Source organism: Ovis canadensis, chromosome 3, assembly GCF_042477335.2.
Source record: "Ovis canadensis isolate MfBH-ARS-UI-01 breed Bighorn chromosome 3, ARS-UI_OviCan_v2, whole genome shotgun sequence".
Classification (NCBI taxonomy): domain Eukaryota; kingdom Metazoa; phylum Chordata; class Mammalia; order Artiodactyla; family Bovidae; genus Ovis; species Ovis canadensis.
Genome location: NC_091247.1, coordinates 223,719,903 through 223,745,970, shown reverse-complemented (window position 1 = coordinate 223,745,970; position 26,068 = coordinate 223,719,903). Strand labels below are relative to the sequence as shown.

Genomic DNA, 26,068 nt, shown 5'->3' with positions numbered 1-26,068 from the left:
TACTGTGCATAGTTGCTGCTCTGAGCGTGGGTTGTATGAATCTCTCTGAGTCCCTGCTTTCAGTTCTTCGGATATGTTCCAAGAAGTGAGATTCCTGGATTATATGGTAATTCTTTTTTAATTTTGAGAGGAACTACTGTACTGTTTCCACAGCGGTTGCACTGTTTCATAATCCTGCCAGCAGTTGGTTCCAGTTTCTCCACATCCTCATCAACACTTGTTATTTTCTGGTTTTTTTTTTTCATCCTAATGAGAGCGAAATAATAGTTCACTGTGGTTTTGATTTGCATTTTTCTGATGATAGTGATGTTGAGCATCTTTTCATCTGAAGCTGAGCATCTTTGGAGAAATGTCTATTCAGATCTTTTGCTCATTTTTTGAGTTATTTGATTTTTTGCTGTTGAGCTACAAGTATTCTTTATATATTCTGGATACTAGCCCCTTATCGGATATATGATTTACACATATTTTCTCCCATCCTGTGGGTTGCCTTTCACTCTGTTGGTTATGTCATTTGATGTTCAAAAGTATTTTTTTTAATTTAATTAAAAAATTTTTTTTATAGTTTCACTATATACTTCAATAACTTTTTTTTTCTCCTTATGCTTTATTTTTATTTTTTTAATTTAAATTTTTATTTTTACTTTATTTTACTGTACAATACTGTGTTGGTTTTGCCATACATCGACATGAATCCGCCACAGGTGTACATGAGTTCCCAAACGTGAACCCCCCTCCCTCCAAAGTTTTTGAGTTTGATCTTATGCCATTTGCTTATTTTTTCTTTTTTGCCTGTGGTTTAGGTGTCATGTTCAAGCAATCATTGCTAAGTTTAATGCCATGAAAGCTTTTCTCCTAATCTTCATCTAGGAGTTATATAGTTTTAAGTCTTTAATCCGCTTAGAGTTACTTTCTGTGTGTGGTATCAGATAAGGATTCAACTTCATTCTTTTGTGTGTGAATGTTTTCTTAACACCGTTTGTTGATGTGACTAGACTGTCCATTACCCGACTGAGTAGTCTTGGCACCTTTGTAAAGATCAGTTGACCATATACAGAAAATTTTATTTCTGAGCTAACTTGGCTTGTTTTTATCTTCTTAATCAGAGAAGAGGGCCAATTATCCCTGTTTAGGAGCCTGTACCCGGAATTTATGGACATTAAGATCTCTTTTTTAAAAAAATGAAAATTACAGTACCTTTCCTGCTTATTTTCTGGGGGGGTTTGTTTGTTTGTTTTGTTTTTTGGACTGAGATGTTTAACATGAACAGGACTGGCTACATAATTTGCAGGGTCCAGTGTAAACTGAAAATGCAGGACTCCTTCACAATCGATTAAGCACTCCAAGATGGTTGGCAATGAAGCCTTACACCAAGCATGAGACAGGGTTGCACACACATGAAGCCCACCCTGAGTGTGAAAGCGTTTAGTCAGGTGTGACAAAGATCTTAGTGCATAGCTCAGTGTAGTCAGTATCACCATAGTCACTAATACTTTGGGGTTCATAGGAGAAAGAGGGTCTCTTTTGGCTGGGAGATATCTGCATATAGAAAGCAGTGGCTCTTGAGCTGAGCCTTGGCAGAATTAGTAGCACTTGGAGATAAGTGGTGGTGGTTTCCCGATAGAGGGAACTGAGAGAATTGTTTAGAACAGTGAGCTCTGTAATTTAGTGAGTGAGTAAAGTGAGTATAGGAACATGAGCAGTAAGTTGGAGAGTTAAGGAGCCCACTTTTAGAAGTCTTTGGATCCTTGTCACCTGAGGTTTCAGAAGAGCTGGGAAGCCAGTAATCTGATACTGTGAATCTTTAGTTACTGTCTGTTTCTTCTTGGTGGAATATGAGCACCATAAGATACAGAGCAGTATCTTAGGTATACTTCATATGTATAAGGTATATATTACATATGTAACAATATATATATTGCAGTTATGTATCTGTGTTCAGTTATTACATGGGCTTCCCTTGTGGCTCAGCTGGTAAAGAATCCACCCGCAACGCTGGAGACCTGGGTTCAATCCCTGGGTTGGGAAGATCCCCTGGAGAAGGGAAAGGCTACCCACTCCAGTGTTCCAGCCTGGAGAATTCCATGGACTATATAGTCCATGGAGTCGTGAAGGGTCAGATACGACTGAGCTACTTTCACTTTCACTTTAGTAGTTATATATATATATATTCCCCCTCCCTTGCTAAATTTTCAGTAAGAACAATTCCTAACTTGTAGTAGGAGCTCAATAAATATTTGCTGAATAAATAAGTTGTTGAGTTAATCAGACTTTTATTAAAGAGACGGGAAAAAAGTAGATCTATTTCCTTTTGTGTGTGTGCTTATCCATTTAGTTTGTATCTAAATTAATTTATTTAAATGTCCGTTTAGTGTTCGTATTTTGTGGACTCACTTTTTTATATATTCTTTGAAAAAGTACAGAATTTGGAAGCTGCACAACTGAATAATGTAAATGTCCAATTGAAATGAAAATGATTTGACTGAAAAATAGTAACCAGGCCAAGAGTATTCATGGCCCCCAGTTTTTCCTCTTCACCTGTATGAGACCACTACTATTTTTTATTTGGTCTCTCAGCCTTTCTTATGCTTAATAGTCTTATTTTAGTCCTTAGTTGATTTTTTTATAATAAACTTTCCCTTGAACCAACTTTATTTTTTTTAATTGCGATATAATTGACACATAATATTATATTAATTTCAGGTATACAACATAATGATTCAGTATTTGTGTATATTGTGAAATTAACACTGCAACAAATCTGGTTAACATCCATCATCACACATATTTACAAATTTATTTCTTTTCTTGTGGTAAGAACTTTTAAGTTTTGTTCTCAGTAACTTTTAAATATACGATACAGTAACTTTTAAATATACTTTATTAAGTATAGTCGTCTTGTACATTATATCCCCATGACTTATTTATTTTATAACTTGAAGTTTCTACCTTTTGACCACCTTCACCCCCAACCCTGGGGCTTCCCAGGTGGCTCAGTGGCTAAAGAATGCACCTGCCAATGCTGGAGGCTTGAGTTCGATCCCTGGGTGAGGAAGATCTCCTGGAGGAGGGCATGGCAATCCTCTCCAGGATTCTTGCCTTGAGAATCCCATGGACAGGGGAGCCTGAAGGGCTACAGTCTATAGAGTTGCAAAGAACTGGACACGACTGAACGCGACTGAGCATGCATACACAGACTCCCAACCTCAGCCAGACCAGCTTTCAAACAGAGTGTAACACACTTTCTCTGAGGGAATTAATGAACAAGTAGGTAGCTCGGGACAGAAATCTGGAGGTCTTCATAGAGAGTGCTCTCTTTCCCTCCATGTCTGCTCAGGCCTCATGAACCACCAGTCTGTCTCTTAAAGATCTCTTGAATGCATGCCCTCTTCTCCATGTCTATAACTGTTTCCCCTAATCAAGTATTACTATCCCTCACCTGGACCATTGCTCTGCTATGATCTCCTTGCTTCTCAAGTCTTTCTCACTAACACACTTTGCACAGTTCTGCTCAAGTAGCCTTTCTAGAAGAATAGCTTTCAGACACTTATAATTTGAAGAACTCAGGTTTGAAATTTGTTCACTGAAAAAAAAAAAAATCAGAATTGATCCAGCCTATAGAGAGGGAATCTTCTTTTTTATATAACTGCAACAAATGGCAGTCTGATATGATCTTTTATTCTTGAGACCAAATGTTTGTTATACCTTGATTACATTATTATATTAGTTTCCATATATATTTACATTGAAAAGGTTATGTCTCACTGTCAGGGACTAACTTAGGTAATTTTCCATGAAACTACTATTTTATGAAATATATGATGAAATCTTCTCCCTTTTGGTTGTCCAGAGCTGTTTGTTTGCTGTGTCTGGCTTCCCATTATACACTAGGTACACACCACCCCTTGTTACATCCTCTCACTGTGAAGTGAAAGTCGCTCAGTTGTGTCTGACTCTCTGTAACCCCATGGACTAGTCCATGGAATTCTCCAGGCCAGAATACTGGAGTGGGTAGCTGTTCCCTTCCCCAGGGGATCCCAATCCAGGGATCGAACCTAGGTCTCTCACACTGCAGGTGGATTCCTTGCTGTCTGAGCCAACCAGGGAAGCCCTACATGCTCTCACTGTACTCTGCTGATTCCCTTTCTGACTCTTACACAGTTTGCAGTTACAGTAGATTCTCCCACACCTAAAACAGCTAGCCCGGTATGGTAGGGTGGTTAGCTTTTAAAAAGTCAGTACAAGTATGGAATGTCATAAATGGCCCATGTGCCTTAAATATTTTATTTTAACCTAAGATATATGAATATATACTTCTCTAATTTTCTGTATGGCCAAGGCATATCCACTCACTGATGGGAGTTTTGTGCTTTTTTTCTGGTATGAAAGTGAAAGTCACTCAGTCGTGTCTGACTCTTTGTGAACCCATGGACTATACAGTCCACGGAATTCTCCAGGCCAGAATACTGGAGAGGGTAGCCTTTTCCTTCTCCAGGGGATCTTCCCAACCCAGGGATGGAACCCAGGTCTCCTGCTTTGCAGGCGGATTCTTTACCAGATGAGCCACAATAACCTGTGCCTGTAAGTGCTCTGTCCACTGTAACAGATATGACCAACATAAACAGGTTTGAGAAAAGGCGTAATTCACCCTTGGTAAGCCTCGACCCCCGTGGGACGGAAGTGAAAGAGCATGGGCACACTAGAGCGCAGCCTCCAGGCCGCAGGAGTCAGTGCGCCCTGGCCTCTGTCAGAATGTCCGTAAAGGGAGAGAAACACAGGTTTATCTGGCGAGTCCAGTATGTGGAACTGGTTAAAAGAGAGCCCACGGTGTTAATATCATTCTCATTCATTTATTAATACATTCTGAACTGTTTTCTTGAGAGTGTGAGAAAAGAATGGAATTGACGTACAGTTAGAACCCCTGGGTCTGCGCAGATTGCGAACATCATCTATTACACGTCTTGTCAGAGAAGCGGCTGAGAACTGCTGTTCTGAGGTTCAGCCCCTGCTGCCTGCTGATAGGAGGACGTCACAGCGCCCTCAGCAGAGAAGACACTCCCCGCCTGGTACACGTGCAGGATGAGGGTCTCCCGTACCGGATCTGCTGCGGTACCGCTTCCCTCCCTAGCTTGGCCTTCCTGTGCCTGTCCTCCCAGGCTGTGATTCCTTCCTCGCCAGCTGCTGTTGTCAGCCTGAAGCCATCTCACTGCTCTTTTTTGTCTCGTTAACTCCTATTCATCCGCTCACGCCACCTCCTCTTCAGGAAGCCTTCCCTGTTTCTCATACCCACCCCCCCCAGGTTTTATTCTGCGTTAGGTGCCCACCCTCTGTGCTTCAACTCAGTGTATACCTCTAAGTGCTTACTCTACTGGATAACAGTAGTTTGCAAATTTGTCTTTTATCTTTTACTAGACCCTCCTTAAAGGCCGAAATTACTTAAAAAAAACCTCTGTATATCTAGTAACTTAATGCAGTGGCTGATACACAGAAAGTGCTGATTAAATGTTGAGTGAATTAAATTTTAAGTGTTGTTTAAGTCAATTCAAAGGACTGCAGTCTTCCCGATTTTCCTAAGTGGCAACACTCATCTTTTAGTTGCCCTACCAAGAGTCTTGAATTCATCCTCTTTCTCTCTGACCCCACCCCCAGTCCATGAACGAATCCTGTTTCCTGTTTCTTCATATGGTATCTAGCAGTTAGCCCCTTTCCCCTGCTTGTACTACCTGAGCCCAAACCACCACTGAATCTTGCCAGGATTATCCTCAGAGTCTCTTAACTGATGGCCTGCTTCCTTCTTTGTCCCCTTCAATACATGTTCAACACAGCAGCCAGTGTGATCACACCAAAACGCAGATGGATTGTGTTATTCCTCTGTTCAGAGGCCTCCAGTTGCTTCTCTTCTCACTCAGAATAAAAGCCAGAGTCCCCAAAGCCCAGTTTGTCCTGCGCACCTATCCTTGCCCCTCACAACCACTACAGCCACACCGGCCTCTTCTCCCCGAAATGTCCCAGAATACTTCTCCCTCGGGGCCCATGGACTTGAAGCTTTTTCCTCTTCCTGGTTCCTGCGTGGTTAGCTCCCTCACCTCCTGTAAAGTTTTTCTCTGAATGGCTACACTGTCTAAAATGGAGTCCCTTTCTACCACCAAAACACTTATCTCCCTTCTCTGCTTAAATTTTCTCCTTAACTTTATCCTCTGACATACTACGTATTTTCCTTGTTTATCCTGTCTTACACTATTAGAACATACACTTCGCAAGGACAGAGATTTTCATTTTTTATGTACCTGTTGTATCATCAGCACCTACTTAGCACGTAACATTGTATGGAAAAACCCAAACGAATTTTTTTGCCAACCCAATACTAAACACACAATACATATTTGATGAGTAAACCATAGGTGACTTACTTGCAGGTCATAAACATTTGCTTCTCCTAAAATACACATAAAGTCACTTAAGAATTGCTAATTGGGCTTCCCTGGTGAGGATCAGTGCCAATGCAAGAGACTCGAGTTCTGTCCCTGGGTCAGGAAGATTCCCCCAGAGAAGAAAATGACAACCTACTCCAGTATTCTTTTTTTTTTTTTATTTTTTTTTTTATTATTTTTTTTTTTAATTTTTAGTTTTTTATTTTTTAAATTTTAAAATCTTTAATTCTTACATGCTCCAGTATTCTTGCCTGGAGAATCCCATGGACCGAGGAGCCTGGCGGGCCACAGTCTGTGGGGTTGCAAAGAGTCAGATACAACTTAGTGACAGGCTAACTTTTTACTCTTCAATTCATATCTCAGGTAAAAAAACATCTACTGGCTAGTTTTATATGTTTTCACTTGCTTTAAGAAGGTAGATTTAATACCAATAAGAATAAAATTTCTAACTGCTCTTGGAAAGAATAGACTTTTTGGGGTGATAGTGAATTCCTGTCTTTTGAGGTTTTCAAAAAGAAAGTGAATAATCACCAGACCACTTGGTGCTTGAATTAGGTCCACAGGGAACATGTGACTGTGTCTAGAGATACTTTTGGTTGTCACAACCGGAGGGTGCTACTGGCATCTAGTGGCTAGAGGGCCGGAGACACCGCTCAACACCCTGCACGTCTGCACCCCCGCCCCGCCCCCGGCGTGTGAGTGGCGCAGGTGAGAGGCCCTGGAGTAAGTGATTCCTATAGTCCTTAATGATTCTGAGATGCTTTGATTATAGGTCCTCTCTTTTTCTGAAGGTAGGGAATTCCTTGGAAATGACTGTTATGAGTTTTAAACTTCTCCTCATAACATGTGTTTATATCTTAATGCCTACGAATTTTTGTTTGTTTGGCTGCACTGTGGGGCTTGTGGTATCTTAGTTCCCTGACCAGGATGAACCCCTGCCCCCATGTGGAAGCACCGAGTCCTAACCACTGGACCCCCAGGGAATTCCCCAGTGCCTGCGCATTTCTACCATTAGAACAGCTTTTTTCTCTTCCTTCTGTGAACCCAGTCATTGTATTACAATCACTGTAGGAATGAGTTACATTATCTCCCGGGAGAACTAGGCACAAGTACTGTTGTTATTCCAGTTCTGCTAGAAACTTAGATTTGTTACTATTTATTGTATTTTCACAGGAAAAAAACCCATGTAGCTTAAAACCCTGGGGACGAATTTGAGAACAGAACCTTACAGATAACATAAATGAAGATACTTGCCATTTTTATGAAATTGGAATTTTTGTCAATAACTCTTTTTGAGTGCCAATGGTATTATCATTGTTGTGACAGTTGAAGTTAATTTCCTGCCTTTAGGCCTTAACTCTGGTAAGGCAGGCCTGTTCCTGCAGTGCATCAAGCCGCATTCCTTTGTAGGGAGCCAGACTCTTAGACTGGTGGCCTTCATCGGCCATTCTCTTGCCTCAGCGGTCATGGCAGACGTTCCCCAGAAGAGCACCCAATTAATGTTCTCTGTTTTTGTTTTCTGTCCTTAACTCAGGAGACTCACTGCTAATAAAACTTCATTTTCAAGATTTCAGAAGTAAATAGCTGCGTTCCAATTATTCCCTGAATCAGTGAATGATTTTAGTATGTTCAGTTGCTGTTCTTCATCTCTTAATTTTGATTGTGTTTTCCTGTAAATTATTTTTCTATGAAAAAAGAAAGAGAATAGAATCACTCGAATTGGAAAGAGAACAGTCTCCTATTCTTAAGTAGGTAAAGTATTGGTATTCCATCTTAGAGCTGAAATAATGCCCATAACTTGGAACTGGTGAAATATTCTACACAGAAACAAGCAGACAGCTTTCTTTATTCTGCAGCTATATCCATCGTGCCTTAGTAAGAGTTGAAATCACTCATCATATTCTTTTGCAGCTGGTTTTTCCTCCACAGAAAAATGTCCTTTGCTTGCTTATATAGGGTGCAAGTCTTTATCTTGGATCCTCAGGTGTTTTCTCAGAATTCATAAAATGAAAGTGGTTAAAAAGTAACCTCTCCATCTATTTGGCTTAGAGTATGAACAAAGATCTTCTCAGATAAAAAGCTTTGAAGTACAGAATGTTCTTACAAGGACTTTATATTCTCTTCTTTAAATGATATGATGCATTTTTGTACTTGACATTGTCCTTAGAATCCTCTCAGTCTTTCCGCTCCTGTGGGTAATGGGATAATGTAAGCAGAGTCCTGAATAATGGCTAAATCTTCATCTTGGCTGCATTTCCTCTGACCTGTTCTGTGTGTGCCTACCTCTCGAATAGCACATGAAGGGAATTTTGATTTCCAAAGCATTTCTCTAATGGGCGACCTATTTCGTTTGTTTAGAAAGGTGTTTGCACTACAGTACCCACAGAAGCTTGTGATCTCGGGTTCTGAGCTTGCCTGTCTTCATCTAAAACAAAAGCAGCAGACTGCTCAGTAGTACTTTCCAGTCTGATTTTTCTGACTGTTGGTTTTTTTGTTAAGCTGTGTGTACATTATATTGAATAGGAATACATTATAAAGTCTGGGCAAATGAGTGTGTATTGGTACTCTTTTATCTTGGCCTCTTGGGCACTGGTGCTCTTTTAAAATGAGACTTGCAAGAATCTTTAGTTGAGGCTTTTTCAGATTATGACCAGTATCTTGACAATATATGAAGATGTTGAGTCCTAACTAAAGATGGCTCCTGGTGTTCCATGAAAAACTCTAACAGATACAACTCATCAAATGATAATGCCTTTTGAGAAATACCTTCTCATAATGTTCCTAAGAGAGAGGTGCCAAAATGTCTTGCATTCCACTAATGAAAATTCAGGATTCGGATTTCCTGGCATTTTCACCAAGTTTATTAACTTTGGTGTTATCTGTATAGTATGTTTGAAATTCCTTAAATCAAAACATCCTTAATCTTGCTTTGTTGCTGTGGTGGTGGTTTCGTTTTTGATTGCACCATGCTACTTGCACGATCTTAGTTCCCAGACTAGGGGCTGAACCCATGCCTCCTTCAGTCCGAGTCCTAACCACTGGACCCAAGGGAATTCCTAATCCTGTTACTAAATGATTTCTCTTCTTCATGAGTGTGCCTTTCACTTCTGAGTGTGGCCCGATAGCTTGGTATATGGTTGTTTGCTGAGTTTGTTCATTAGTTTACTTGTTAAATATATATTTAACACACATTTATAAAGTATATACTGTGTGTCAGGCACTTTTATTACAAGTCTGTCTGGTATTTTTCTCTAATCATTTCAGGACTGATGAGGAATATCTTAATATCTCAAGATGGTGCTAAAATTGGGATCGTGTGTTTTCAAAACAGAAGCACCTGGCTCATTGTATTGTTCCACTCTGAGGCCACCTTGGGTGGCCAAGATCCCCATCCTTAAGCTTGTAAGAATCACGATGCTTGTGAAGCTGTTGCAGGTATTTTTGTGATGGTTCATAACGACTGCTTGCTGCCTGCCTGTCCTAATTCCCCAAGTGATGAGGAACTCTTCTGTGAGCTTCTAGTCCCTGTCGAAGTCCTTTCAAATGTCACACTTTCTCCCACCTGTCTTTTATGGTACTGGATCCATACTCACTTAAAACCCTGTGAGCTACTTACATGAGAGTTGGAAGGTGTGTGTTCTATGTGATATTGTCATGGACTTTTTTAGCATGTGATCAAGAAATCAGTTCCCTCACATGAAAGCTGTTTTTAAAAACTGTGTTTAAAACTATATCAAAATTGCTACTTTGGATGCTGCGTAAATTGACAGATTGCCTCCTAGTGTACAAAGGAGGAAACTCCACACTCTCCTCACTTGGAGAGGTGCTGCTGCCGGCCAGCCCGCTCTGAGCAAGGCTTCCGAATTGCTTCTAACAGTGGTGGCTTGTGTTGTACCTTGGCACAAAGGGACACCTTACCTCAGGTCTCCTAGTAGGTCAGCAGAAAAATAACTGGAACATGGATGCGTTTAGCTTTAACATAAAGGTTACATTTTGCTTTCCCTTTGTCTTGCCCCCTTTCTCTTTACAGGGGTGGTGAATGTGCTGCTCACGACTCCACTCTGGGTGGTAAACACCAGACTGAAGCTGCAGGGGGCAAAATTTAGGAATGAAGACATCGTACCGACCAACTACAGTGGTATCATTGGTGAGTGTCTTTTGGATGTGTTTCTTTTTAAAGGCTCTCTTTTCTCTTTGTATCTGGAATTTATCACCATGATAAAGCTACATTAATGGACAGCCTCAAATCTCAGTGTCCAACAGTAAGCATTTGTTTAGCTCCTGTGTCTGTGGTTTGGCAAGGATTTGATTCATCTAAGCTGACTCCAGCCTAGGAGTCTCAGCTCCATGCGTCTCTCTTCCATTTCCTGGGACCAGCCTCAGGATATTCTTCTCTTGGCGACAGCAAGCGCACAGGAAGACACGCCCGATCATACAACCACATTTCAAGCCCCTGTTTCCATCTTGTCTATTACCATTGTCTTGGCCAATGCACTCCAATGGCCAAGCCTCAAGACAATGGGTAGAGAAATATACCCGTGGAGTATAGCCCATAGAGTGAAGGTGGGAGGGGATGAATATTTCTGAAGAATAATCTGCTACTTTTTCTCCCCCAGTGTTTTCTTTGGATAAAGATACAAAATTAGTGTCTGATATCTTTGAGCTTCTGCTTTTTAATAGTATCACACTGCCAGGTTCTTCTTTCCCATCTTTCCCTCTTTATAATGAGGACAGTGATTTTCTTAAAAGGCAGTCCTATAAAATGAACTCCAGAGCACTGTCTTATCTTTTTCTGTACTGGCCTTCACTGTGAAACCCACAGGCTGTCGTTCCCCATTCTTTCTGTGTAACACAGAGAGCTCGGTGGTGGAGATGATCAGTACCAAGGAAAACTTGATCTGCTAACCCCAGATTTGTCAGGAGGGGTTGCCAACAATTGAAATTAGTCTCTCAATAACTCAGTGACTGTCAGTATCTGTTGATTCTCCAGAGCAGTTAGCGGATTAACTTGTCATTGCCAGAAGGAAATCTTGATAGAATCAGTCTGGCCTGTGTTCTGGGCACGTTGTCTTTCTAGTTAGGGGATTGTCCTCAAAGGTCCTTGATTTCTCTCTTAGATGCTTTTCATCAGATCATCCGGGATGAAGGGATCCTGGCTTTATGGAATGGCACCTTTCCCTCCCTGCTGCTGGTCTTTAATCCTGCCATCCAGTTCATGTTCTACGAAGGCTTAAAGCGGCAGCTTTTAAAGAAACGAACGAAGGTAAGCCCTGATCTTGAAAGCTGCAAACAACCCCTGACACCTTCTCCCTGTGCAGACTGATGCAGTTCATTCTTTCTTTGCCTGGCAGCTTTCTTCCCTGGATGTGTTCCTCATTGGTGCAATCGCCAAAGCAATCGCCACCACGGTCACCTATCCTATGCAGACAGTACAATCAATCCTGAGGGTGAGTGCTGGGCTTCTCCTGCATTTAGACAAACAACATTCTAAAATAATGTGGTTTCTCTGCTTGAAGCAGTGTTAATAAAGCCATGAAGTGCTCCGGAGCATTTCTCAGCCACTTTCCCGTTGTTTGATATTTTGCTAACTTGTCAGGCTGTCAATTGGTCTTCTCTTTGGCTTGGAACAAAGTTTACACTTTGCATTTCATCGGTCACCTGCTGTCTCAGAAAATCCAGGTATGGAGGAAGTTCTTTAAAGACCTCGGGAACATAGTGAGTTTGCTTCCTTCACATTCAAGTTGATTGGCCTGGTGCACAGGGTAGATTTCCCTTTATAGAATCAGAGATTCTTTCAGAAGGAATGAATGATTTAGCTTTTCTGAAGTATTTTCAAATTTCTAGTTTTTCATTCATTCAATTATTTATTCTTTGAAGTATTTTTTTAAGTACCCATTCTGCGAGCAGCTGGGGTGCACGTGGTGAATAAAAGCCATGGTCCCTGCCCTTAGGAGTTAACCGAGGAGAGAGCGAACAAGTAATCAGCATAAATAGGTCACTGCAGATTGAGGAAGGAGCTATCGAGGAAGTAAGCCACATTCTGTGATTTAGAGGAGAGGGCCAGAGTGGGGATCGTCTCAGATGGCATGATTGGGGCGCGTCCTCTGAGGAGCCCTGTGTAAACCAAGACTTAAAGGAAGGTAAGGACCCAGCCATGCAAAGAGCAGAAGAAAGAGCTTTCCAGGTAGAGGGAACATGGTGTACTAGGAGCTTGATGAATCTTAGCAACGGAAAGGGAGGCCACTGTGGCTGGAGGTGGCTCAAAAGGAGATCAGAAAAGAAGCAGGACGGCTATGAGTGATGACTGGATTTTATTCTCACGGCAGTAGGAAACCATTGCAAGGCTTTAGACGAGAATAATGTGATCTGATTTATAATTTGAGAAGACTACTGTGACTATTCAGGCTAAACGAAAAGAGACTTTCAGGTTAGGAGGCTATTTTGGTCACATGTGAGATGCGATGGTGGCCTGGCCTAAGGTGGTAGTGGAAAGGGAGGGATTCACGTTGTGTTTGGGAGAACAAATTCAAAGGACTTAAACCAACGAGTAAAATGGAGGCGTTAATGAAAGTATTTTAGTTTGAAAAGATTATTCCCTTCTGTTAAAAGTATTTTTACCAGTGGACTATTTTTCAATTGGTACTTAATATAAAGAATTTCAGTTGCAGTCAAATAAATGTATTTTGACATTTTTATAATAGAAACATAACATGAAGAGCTTGGACTACAGAGATTCTAACTGATTAATGTTTATCATAACTTCTTAAAAGACTGCAAGCCTTTCCATCAGTATCTAAATCTTCATCCTGGGCATGGTTTTTTTCTTTTGAGGTAGAATTTTCCCCATGATTCTCTGTAAAAATGAAAATTCTCATGCTTGCTTCATTGAAAAAAAATTCTTATTTTCACTTATTTCATTGAAATATTTCATTTGTTTCATTGAAAAAAGAGGATTAATATAATCTAAATACTAAAAAAGCCACCAGGGGCTTCCTTAGTGGTTCAGATGGTAAAGAGTCTGCCTGCAGTACAGGAGATTGAGGTTCAATCCCTGGGTCAGGAAGATTCCCCTGGAGAAGGGAATGGCAACCTGCTCCAGTATTTTTGCCTGGAGAATTCCATGGACAGAGGAGCCTGGCGGGCTACAGTCTACCAGGTTGCAAAAGAGTCAGACATGATTGAGCAACTAACACTTTCACTTTCACATATTAAAAGGGTATTTTTATTACCATGTGCTGTAAGATGTTACTCCAACATAAGTGGAAATTAAGATTAAAAGAAAGTGATAACAGGGCTTCCCTGGTAGCACAGTGGTAAAGCGTCCACCTGCCAAGTGCAGGAGACTCGGGTTGATTCCCCTGAGGAGATCCTGCGTGCCGTGGAGCGGTTAAGCCTGTGCGCCACCACTGCTGAGCCTGTGCCCGGCAACAGGAGGAGCCCCCGCAATGAGAAGCCCAGCCACTGCAACTAGAGGGCAGCCCACACCCAGCAGCAGAGACGCAGCACAGCAAAAAAAGAAACAAGTAAATAAATAAAATTTTTTAAGAAAGAAAGCGGTAACAGATGGTAATTATTTATCTTGTTCCTTCTTCCTTAGTTTGGACGTCACAGACTCAACCCAGAAAACAGGACACTGGGGAGTCTTCGGAACGTTCTCTATCTCCTTCACCAGCGAGTAAGGTGAGCTTTGTAGATGTTTCACATTCTGTCCTCTCGCTTAACAGCTGTCTCTGCCAAGAAGTGGTTGGATTTGCTTATCTTGTATTTTTGCCTTGGCAGTGGCAGCCTGAACGCTTCTCCCTTGCCTGCTGTGCTCAGACATCTCTCATTTAGGAGCTTAGTGACACATGAGAGCATTTCGGGAAATTGTGGAAAAGTTCATGTCCTTGATTCTTCATTAGTTACAAATATTCAGGATTTCTTCAGAAAGGGAATCCTCCAGTGAAATCCTGCCATTTCCAACAACATGGATGAACCTTGAGTGTTTTGTGAAGTGAAATAAGTCAGGCCGAGAAAGACAGATATTGTGTGCTTTCACTCATATGTGGAATCTTCAGACAGACTCATCGGTGCTGAGAACAGATTGGCAGCTACCAAAGAGGAAGAGGGTTTGAGGGTGAGCAAAACGGGTGAAAGGAGTCAGCTGTATGGTAATGACTGATTATGGGACCTGTGGTGGTGATCACTGTGCAGTGTAGAGATGTCAAATTATAATGCTGTACACCTGAACTGTGGGATTTCCCTGATAGCCCAGTTGGTAAAGAATCTGCCTGCAATGCAGGAGACCCCGGTTCAATTCCTGGGTCAGGAAGATCTACTGGAGAAGGGATAGACTACCTACTCTAGTATTCTTGGGCTTTCCTTGTGGCTCAGCTGGTAAAGAAATTCGCCTGCAATGCAGGAGACCTGGGTTCAACCCCTGGGTTGGGAAGATCCCCTGAAGAAGGGAAAGGCTACCCACTCCACTGTTCTGGCCTGGAGAATTCCATGGACTGTCTAGTCCATAGGGTCACACAGAATCGTGCATGACTGAGCGACTTTCACACCTGAAACAAAGGAGAGTACTCCTGTAATCTAATATAGAGACTGCTCTGCTGAGTAGTGCTCCATGGATGACGTATCCCAAAACCCCTTGTAGATAGAAATAAGTGGGTGTCAGAGAGCTGGCAGTCATCATGGGAAAGGGAAGGAGGGTAGGCAGAGGAACAATAGCTGTCATCACAATTACGGCAACAGTGATGATGGTGGCAAGAGGAGTTAGCGTTTTTGAGCTATTATGTGGCAGACACTAAGCCAGATGCTCTACTTGGGTAATCTCACTTAATCCTCACAGCAGCCCTTTGAGGCAGGTACTGTCGTCATCTCCCCATTTCATTTAAAGGGGAAATCAAATAGGTCAGCACCTTTGAGGCAGAAGCTATTATAACTTTATTACTGTTCCTAGATGTAAGATATTTTAAACTAAGTTTATTATAAAGATAGAATATGCTTGGGATAAAAAATTAAAGAATTGGTGTAAAGTTAAAAAAACAAAAATGCTGATCATACCCAGTGTTGGCAAGAATGAAGCAACTAGAACTTCCCTCTGCTGGTGGGAATTCAGAATGGCACAAGCACTTTGGAATGCAGTGTGGCGTTTTCTTATAAAGTTAAGCATACGCCTCCTATAGACCCAGCCATTCCCTTTCACGATATTTACCCAAGACAAATGAAACATGTCTACACAAAGACCTGTGCATAAATGTTAGTAACAGCTTCATTTGTTAGAGTCAAAAACTGGAAACATCCCAAATGTCCATCATTGAATGAGTAGGTACAAGCTGTGATATACCTGTACAGTGGAATACTATTCAGAAAGGAAAAAGAAATATTGATACATGCAAAAATGTGGGTAGATCTCAGAATAGTTATGCTGAATAAAAGAGATCAGACAGAAAGGAATTCATGTTGTATGATTCCACTTTTATGAATCCACCTGCCAGTGCAGGAGATGGGAGAGATGTGGGTTCAGTCCCTGGGTTAGGAAGATCCCTTGGAGAAGGAAATGGCAACCCGCTCCAGTATTCTTGCCTGGGAACTTCCATGGACAGAGGAGCCTGGTGAGCTACAGTCCATGGGGTCGCAAAAGAGTTGGACACCACTGTGCACACACACACTCTCATCACTTAAACTTAGAAAACGATCTACAGTGACGGCAAAGGGACGTGAGGACACCATCCCCCCGGGGATGATGGATGATGGATACGTTCATGACCTTGAACGTGGTGATGGTTCCCGGATGTACCCGTCAGTCAAAACTCGTCAAACTGAAGCCATTTAAACTTTAATAAAGCTATAAATACATGCATGTCTACACTGTTTTCTGACTCTTTACCAGGAGATAGTCACTATTAACAAAAAGTATATGTGTTTCCAAAATTCTGTATAAAGAACATATATTTTTCGCTCCATTTCCAGCCCCCTCTCCTCTCTGGAGAATAGTACGTGGTGCTGGAAATTTGTGGCTTCTGATCTTTGCTTGGTCTTTCTGGTGACCAACCCCACCCAAGAGTCCAGCAGGAATCACCTCATTAGAACAGAAGACACTACTGCCACCCAGGACTTAAGGGATTTAGGAGCTCTGTGTCAGGAACTAGAATCAAAGACCAATTGTTAGAATAAAGAAATGTTACTAGTGTTCTTTTCTCTTAGGAAATTATAAGCAAGAGCTCCTAGAACTCTGTGCCGGGAACTGAGGACAGGGACTAAATAGATTTTTTTTTTCTGTTATCTCCTAGCAGATCTCACCTTGAGAAACACTAGGGTGGCATTTCTTGGGTTTCTTGGGGGAACATAAGTTAGCTAATGAACTAGAATTTCATTAGTCAAGGCTTTTCATTTCTATTTATCACATGATTCACTCCAAATAATAGGTGTTCGCACATAGCAAGTATGTAAAATGTAGAATAGCTCCTGAATGGAGCACTTGACTGACTTTTAATATCTCAGTCCGCATGCGTGCTATGTAGAGCCCTGGAGTTGCTGATGAACCAGCAGATGAGATTAATTCAGTCTCAGTAATTAGCTCTGGAGACGTCATTTACTCTGAGCTTCTGTTTCTAGCTGAAGCATTCTTTTCTGTGGTTAGAGCAGTCGTTCTAAAGGGCTGGTGTCCAGGCGGGCCTTGTCATCCTCATCACCTGGGAGCTTATTAGCAATTCAGATTCTTGAGTCCCATCCCAGGCTTAATGCTTCGGAAACTCTGTGGATAGAACCCAGCAATTTGTGGTTCACCGAGCCTTCCCAGTGATTGTGACATACACTAAATTTGAGAACCACTCAGTTATAAGGTCAAATGTACAGAAAGACTCGGAGAGATTTTCATTCCTGTCACTTTCTCTAGTTCTGTTCAGGCTACAATGATCTAAACCAATTGGCAGCTCTGCTACCATTTAGGGACTGTTAGGTTGAAATAACTTTGTTGGGAGAGCCTTAAAGTCAAGATCTAAAAGTTCTTTGTTAATCTTAGATGTTGGCATTAAAATGGTTTTAGGATTTTAGGATCTGTACCCTGTCTGTGAGATACTGTCAGCATTCCGCTGATTAATCATGGCTTTGAAGAAATAATCAACTTTTATCAATTCCCAAGCACCTTCAAAGATAAAGTACTTAAGTAACAGAAGTCTGTTAATATCTAAAACTTTGATTGCTTCTTTTGATCCTAAGAATAAGCCTTTGCAAATAGTATGTTTCTTTGAAAACCTTTTGTTTTTTCCTCTCCTTTCAGGCGTTTTGGAATTGCGGGACTCTACAAAGGCCTTGAAGCCAAGCTGCTGCAGACGGTCCTGACTGCTGCGCTCATGTTCCTTGTTTACGAGAAACTGACGGCCGCCACCTTCATGGTCATGGGGCTGAAGAGCACGCGCAAGCACTGAGACACCTCTCACCCCCGCCCCCGGCACTCAGAAGTGCTCCAGATGGGGGCAAGTGATTCCACTGTACTTGCCCCTCCCACGGAGAAATCTGCCCTCGCTGGCTTGAGATGCATCTGAGGGCACACACACGAGCACGGTTACAGCCAGCTTGACTCCAGCTCGACTCATTGCCAACTCAACTTTTTTGATGGTTGGTTGAGTCTTGTGGAGGAGGTTGGACCAATGGCCATATGAAAAGCACACATGATCGAAAACCTAAAAATGAAACTTGATGGGGATTTATTGATTTTCCTGAAGGGAATGGACTATTGCTGTCATGTATAATCTTCTCCAGTTAAAGTCTTTTTTAAATTTACCAGCTATTCTCTTTCCCTGAACCAACCCCGCCCCCGCCCCCCACTGCCCCCCCGCCCTCCAGCTTCTACAACCAATTTGCTACCATGTAATTCTCTTGGTATTCTCCTCCTATATACTTTTGCACGTCTTCATCTTGGTATTTTCCTCACTAAAAATGTTATGACTATGCCACAGGCATGACTATTATTCTTGAGCTTTTTTTCTCCTAATTAAGGAAAGATATCTTCTTTAGTGTGTGAACTATTTATTTTGTGGGGGAAATGAAAATTATTAATTCCAAATGATTCTCTTATAAACTCTTTATAAGCATCACTTATTCTTTCGTATCTGACATAATTAAAAAATATTTATTTTGAATCAACCTTTTCATTACAGAACTTGAGGTTTTGTGTTCACCCATATGGGCCCCAGTAGATTTTAAGCACAAAAGCGATTCTTAAAATTTGCCCTTTACAGTGTTACATTGGGTTTAACAACCAGCTGGTCAAAATCACAGAAAAGGGAAAGGGAGCAGATACCTTGTTTAGGCTCTGGAATACTGTCTTCTTTTATAAACTCATGGTAGAGGCTGTATATTTTAAGAATAAAGTTCTGGTTAAGGTTATTTCTGTTTGAAAATGTTGCTTAGAGTCCTGCTACTCAAAGTGTGGATCCCAAACAGTAGCATCAACATCACCCTGGGAGCTCGTTGGACACCCCAGACCTTCTGAATCATCTTCTGTGTTTTAACAAGATACTCACGTGATCTGTACTCATCAAAGTTCAAGAGAACTTAGAGCTCCTTCAATATCGAAGGACAGGTAGACTAATGTATTATATTAGAGCACCCTGTGAAAAGACCAGAAGTTCTGTCATCATTTACGTTCACCCCACAGCACATGTTCAGGTCGGTAGGACTTTCATTATGTGGTCAACAATGAATTTTGACGTCTCAAGGCACTCAAGAAGCAGATTCTCTTGACATGAGTAGAACAGCAGCTTTTTTAGACTTTATTTTAGCCCCTATATCAAAATGACAGGTTTTTCCTTTATAAGCCTAATTCAGTCAATTCGAGTAATAATGAAGTGTCTGTGTCCATTCTATACTAGAACTTAAGTTCCATTTTGAGAGTGGAAATTTATTTTCTCTCTCGTCCCTGTGGTAATTTCAAAATACATGATTATTAGACTAGTAATAATCAACAGATCATTGTGTTGTTCTGGAAAACAAAAACTAAGAGGAATGATAATCTGAGACACTTCTCTAAAAGCTAGAGAATTGGCCCCACTAACTGCTTTTTATTATATGTATATATTTTATATTTTAAAGTGTGTGTGTGTGAGTGTGTCAAGGCATGAGCAGGGAGCTTGGGGGAAGAATGACCATAAGATACCATATGTATTTTGTTATTATTTTAATTTTGATGTTCACTTTGGAACTTGAATTTTGAGCTCAGGGTATTATGAATTGTTGATATGTTAAAATAATTCCCAAGTCAGGATATATAGTTATATTGGATGTTTATGATGTGAGAATGTATCTGATACTTCTTTTTTATCTGATTTTATGAGGGAACAATTTCACTTTGAGGTTTATGTTCCCTGTGAAAGCTGAGCTCACTACGAGTTAATAACTCACCCAGTTGTATAACCTTTGATTGTTAATAAGTTGCTTGAGAAAACTAAGGAGCTGAATTCTATACAAGGGGAATGGAAGACTTTCTGATTCTTTATGCAGTTTCTCTAGAAAATGAGGATTAAGAACCTTAGAGATTATGTTAGAAAATTTCATCTGTAAGCATTTAATCTGTGCTTTAAAGTGGTTAAATGTCCATTCTTGTCTATTTTACTGTTAAGTTTGAAATGCAGAAATAGGATTTACCATCGGAACATAAGCAGTTGAAGTTAGAATCTTGGGTTTTATTCTCAGCTCTGCCACTAACAAGTTATGTCATCTCGTATTTCAGCTTTTTTATAAGTGGAGGCAATAATACGATCGATCCATCTCCGAGGGTATTTGAGAGCTCATAATGTCAGCTAAATCCCTTTATGATCGTGGGAGAAGGAAGATCCAAGTGAAACTTGTAACAAGCCCAGATTTATATGGCAATTTCCCTTCTTAAAGCTTATACACTTTCTCATTTTATACTCCCAACACCTCTGTGAAATAGGGGACAAGTAACCATATTCCCATTTAATTAATAAGGAAATTGAGACAGCTATCAAATGACTTGCCTGGTTGGAGCCAGGACGAGAGTTGGGTTTCCTGCAGTCTAGTGTAATGATTACGAGAATGGGTTCTGGAGTTAGACAGACCTAAGTTCAATTCTGGTCTTGCTCTCTACCAGCTGTGGGAACAAGGCAATTGCCAAACTGGTATAAAACTCAGTTTTCTCAACTATGAAATGGAGATGGTGATAAACCTACCTCATAGGGTGATTGTGAGGATTGAATGAGATCATATATATAAATTTCCTAGCACAAGGCTTGCCATATGGGAAGAGCTAGATAAATACTAGTGACGACTGTTACTACAGTATTATTATTGATGGAGGATATGACTGAATAGATGTAGCTGTAGTTCAGTGGCAAGCACTCTGGGTTTTGAGTCAGCGCTAGGTTCAGACTTTCATTCTATCACTTAAAAGCATCGTGGGGTGGAGTCACAGATGTAGAGAATGGACTTGTCACGGGGGACAAGGGTAAGGATGGATTGGGAGATGGTACGTGCATACACTATATATAAAATAGATGGCTAATTGGGACCTACTACTCAACACTCTACCTATGTAGGAATAGAAACTAAAAAAGTGGGGATATGTGTATGTATGTAGCTGATTTACTTTGCTATACAGCAGAGACGTCTCGGCATGGAACTGTGAATCAACTATACTCCAATGAAGATTAATTTTTTTAACAAAAGCATTTTAGCCACAGACAAGTCATTTTCTCTCCTTTCTTAGTTTTTATGTGTTTATCTGCCCAATAGAAATGATTACCAGGCAAGGCTATTTTATATGTGTGTGTGTGTGTGTGTGTGTAATTTTTAATTTTTAGAACCAGCCTTGCAAGTAATCACTTCTGTTGGCTGGGTGAAGATGTATATGTGTGTGTGTGTGTGTGTGTGTGCTTAGTGGCCCAGTCATGTCCAGCTCTTTGTGACCCCGTGGGCTGTAGCCCTCCAGGCTCTTCTGTCCATGGGGATTCTCCAGGCAAGAATACTGGAATAGGCTGCCATGCCCTCCTTCAGGGCTTGCCCTCCTTCCCAACCTAGGTCTCCGTCACTGCAGGCATATTCTTTACCAACTGGGCCACCAGGGAAGCCCATATATATGTATGTATGCATCTGGCAGAGTATATGACATGTAAATGTGCTTAATAAATGCCAAGGTTTTCCACTCAGATGTAATTGACATACAACATTTTATTAGTTTCAGATTTACGACGGAGTGATTTCACATGCATACATATTGCAAAATGATCACCACAGGAAGTCTAGTAAACATCTACCACCAAAACATGAACCAGATAAATGCTGTTTAAACCAAGAAAGCCGACTACGTTTTACTTTGAGGCAGTGTTTCGTCTTCCCATTTGTTTTAATCATGAACATTTCTTTTCTGGAAGGCTTTTGTGTACCTCATCAAAAGTGAAGCCAAACCCAGTAATTTTATGTTTTAACCACTACAAGAGTCCCTTGGACAGCAAGGAGATCAACCAGTCAACTCTAAAAGAAATCAACCCTGAATATTCATTGGAAGGACTGATGCCGAAGCTCCAGTGCTTAGGCCATCTGATGCGAAGAGTCAACTCATTGAAAAGAGCCAACTCATCTTTCCCTAATACTGGGAAAGATTGAGGGCAGGAAGAGAAGAGGGTGACAGAGGATGAGATGGTTGGATGGTATCACCAACTCAATGGACATGAGTTTGAGTGAACTCCGGGAGATAGTGAAGGACAGGGAAGCCTAGCATGCTGCAGTCCGTGGGGCTGCAAAGTGTCGGACACGACTGAGCGACTAAACTGACTGACTAGACAGTAAAGAATCTGCCTTCAATGCAGGGGACCCGGGTTCCATCCCTGGGTTGCAAAGATCCCCTGGAGAAGGGAATGGCAGCCCACTCCAGTATTCTTGCCTGGAGAATCCCATGGACAGAAGAGCCTGGTGGGCTACAGTCCAGGAGGTTGCAGAGAGTTGGACACAACTGAGCAACTAACACTTTAGCGACTGAACAATAATCCAACATTCAGATGAAGGCACCCAAACGTTTATCAGTTCATCAGTAAAATATGAACTGGTTCAGTAGCACAGAGTCACTGGCTGAGCTACTGTCTCATCTTGGCTCTCTAGAAAAGCTAAAGACTTGTGACCTCATGGCACCAAACACCACACGTCTCTGGAGAGCCCTGCTTCTAGGCTGGTGAATTACTTACCTAGCAGTGTTGACTGTCACCAGAATACCAAAGATATACAAAGGCTCACTTGTAGAATATTTTTACATGCAGTAAATGCAATTGATGTGACCCCGCAGGATTTTTACTATAGAAGTTACTGGACCTTGGGTTAGTGCTTTCTTTATGGGGCATACTGGTAGCCCCTGAAAATTATGTTCCTTGAGACACAAGAGACAAGAAAATAACTTACCATGGACTGCATGAGAAAAGAGAAGATAGAAAATAACTATAAAGACAGTGGAGAGGAAATTAGGAGACAGATATGAGGGTCAGGGGGAGGTGGGGACAAGGCACCAGTGCCTAGCATAGCACTCAAGGAAACATGCTCCAAAAATGCGCATAGACGGCAGTAAAACTGTGGAACCCAGCAAATGAGACCCAGTCTGGGGAAAGGGAAGGAAAACTTGGTTTGGCACTAACTGTGAGAATGGGTGATGGAATCTCTGTGTGTAGTTCAGTTCAGTCGCTCAGTCGTGTCCAACTCTTTGCAACCCCATGAATCGCAGTACGCCAGGCCTCCCTGTCCATCACCAACTCCTGGAGTTCACTCAGACTCACGTCCAGAGTGCCTGGTAAGTGCCAGGCACAATGAACTTACATATATCTTGATACCTTTGTAATAACTCTAAATACATGAGATTGATTCCCATTAACAGATAAGATAGTTAAGGCTTCAAGGGTAATTTATCTGTGGTCATTCAATGATTGAGGGTCAGGATTTAAAATTTAGGCTGACCCCAGAACTTTCTACATTGCCACAGCACATTCTTCAGATGTCCCTAAAAGTAAGCCTTCTGAGCGAGTGTGTGCATTCCCTTTTCAAACCTAGAGGAACATATGATTAAAGATGTGTAACTCTTTCTGTAATGAACTGTCTGAACCTCTATATGATGCTACAAGGCTCAAGGGAAGCCTGTGGCCTCTGAATCCAAGGGTGGCTCCATAAATCCAAGTCTTTCTCCTATGCTTGTGGAGATTAGGAATCAGCTCTTCCTGGAAGCCTTTCTGGAATTTTGTGTTCTCCTACCCACCCACCTCCAAAGACTTGTGCACCTGTGCTATTTTGTATTGACTTCCCTGGTGGCTCAGTGATAAAGAATCTGTTTGCCAGTGCAGGAGTTCTGAGTTCAAACCCTGGTTCGGGAAGACCCACATGCTGTGGGGCCACTAAGCCTGTGCGCCACAACTATTGAGCCTGTGCTCTAGAGCCCGGGAGCCACAAGTAATGAATCCACATGCCTAGAGCCCATGCTCCACAACAAGAGAGACCACTGCGATGTGAAGCCCACGCATCACAGCTAGGAAGTAGTTCCCACCAGCTGCAACGGGAGAAGATGCGCGCACAGCAGCGAAGACCCAGCACAGCCATAAATAAATCTTTTTTAAAAAATTGAGAAAGTCCTTTCTATTCCTCTTTTAACTTACAGCTAGTTTATAGGTCGGAGAAGGCAATGGCACCCCACTCCAGTACTCTTGCCTGGAAAATCCCATGGATGGAGGAGCCTGGTAGGCTGCAGTCCATGGGGTCACTAAGAGTTGGACACGACTTCACTTTAACCTTCACTTTTCACTTTCATGCATTGGAGAAGGAAATGGCACCCCACTCCAGTGTTCTTGCCTGGAGGATCCCAGGGATGGAGGAGCCTGGTGGGCTGCTGTCTATGGGGTCGCACAGAGTTGGGCACGACTGAAGCGACTTAGCAGCAGCAGCAGCAGCAGTTTATAGGTATGACATTTACAGATTTTTTTTCTAATGCATTCATTCTCACTTTATTCTCTCTATTGAAAGGATTAATTACTTTTGTACTGTGCAGGTGGAGAAGTGAGACACAGGTCTGGCTCAGTTCGCAAAGCAAAGGATTGGGAGTCAAAAACACAAATTCCAGCCCCCTGGTAGTCTATCCAGTAAGCTTTCACTGGCTTGTACTGCTTGGAGGTTTAAAGTTTTTCTTTTAGTTTTGGAGATTTTTTTGGTTATATAAAATAACACACAGTCATTAAAATTTTTCAGAAAATACAGAAAAGAAGAATGAAGTGAGTAAAGATATATTCCTGTATGCCTGTGTTTATATATATCTTCCTATACTCTTACTATAGTCCAGAAATCACTGCTAATATTTCACTATATCTATTTTCAGACTTGTTTAAATACATAAATTCCCAGATATATTTAGGTAGGATTTTTAAAATGAGATCAAACTATGCCTAACTTTGTAACTTTTTGATCTCAAATATAACTTGCTGTCAATAAATATGTCATAATTTGTTATGTAGAATTGCATTGTATGAATGTACCATTCTCTAGTTAGACTCCTATTAATGGGCTTCTGGGTTGTTTCCAATTTTTTGCTCTTATGAATAATGTGATAAAATCGTTTATATATGATTCCCTTTATATTTTCTGATTACTTCTTTAAGAAAAAATTTCCGGGAATCCAGTTCCTGGGTTAAAAAGGTATGCCTCTTGCAAATTATATTATTAAATTAAAACTTCATCCTGTTTATTCTTTTTATGTTCATTGTCAAGCATTTTCTGGGACTTCCCTAGTGGTGGCTAGGATTCCATGCTCCCAGCACAGGGTTCCTGGGTTCGAACCCTGATCAGGGAACTAGATCCCATATACCACAACTAAGTTTGCATGCCACAGCTAAAGCTCTCACATGCCACAGCTAGAAGTCCACACGCTGCAACCAAGACCCAGCACAGCCAAATAAATAAATATTTTTTAAAAATAAAATTCTCTCTTCCTTAAAAAGAAAAAGAAACATTTTCTTCACCTCTACTTTGACAAACAGCAGGAGAAATTCCATTCTGGGTGTGACGGGAAAGAAAAGTTGTATGCCAGGGGCTAGTGTCAGACTTTATTTTTTGGGGCTCCAAAATCACTGCAGATGGTGACTGCAGCCATGAAATTAAAAGACGCTTACTTCTTGGAAGAAAAGTTACGACCAACCTAGATAGCATATTCAAAAGCAGAGACATTACTTTGCCGACTAAGGTCCGTCTAGTCAAGGCTATGGTTTTTCCTGTGGTCATGTATGGATGTGAGAGTTGGACTGTGAAGAAGGCTGAGCACTGAAGAATTGATGTTTTTGAACTGTGGTGTTGGAGAAGACTCTTGAGAGTCCCTTGGACTGCAAGGAGATCCAACCAGTCCATTCTGAAGAAGATCAGCCCTGGGATTTCTTTGGAAGAAATGATGCTAAAGCTGAAACTCCAGTACTTTGGCCACCTCATGCGAAGAGTTGACTCATTGGAAAAGACTCTGATGCTGGGAGGGATTGGGGGCAGGAAGAGAAGGGGACAACAGAGGATGAGATGGCTAGATGGCATCACGGACTCGATGGACGTGAGTCTGAGTGAACTCCGGGAGTTGGTGATGGACAGGGAGGCCTGGTGTGCTGCGATTCATGGGGTTGCAAAGAGTCGGA

General features: G+C 41.5%; 1 protein-coding gene across 1 annotated transcript in view; it reads left to right on the top strand.

Annotated features, from left to right (window-relative positions):
- The window catches only part of SLC25A17 (solute carrier family 25 member 17), a 41,099-nt gene extending 22,293 nt beyond the window's left edge, over positions 1-18,806 (top strand). The window contains exons 5-9 of the mRNA XM_069586102.1: positions 10,462-10,578; positions 11,549-11,694; positions 11,783-11,878; positions 14,029-14,111; positions 17,698-18,806. Of these exons, the coding sequence (XP_069442203.1) occupies positions 10,462-10,578; positions 11,549-11,694; positions 11,783-11,878; positions 14,029-14,111; positions 17,698-17,845 (590 nt within the window). The 3' untranslated portion in view covers positions 17,846-18,806. The remainder of the gene's footprint in view (positions 1-10,461; positions 10,579-11,548; positions 11,695-11,782; positions 11,879-14,028; positions 14,112-17,697) is intronic.
- Positions 18,807-26,068: the final 7,262 nt, after the last annotated feature.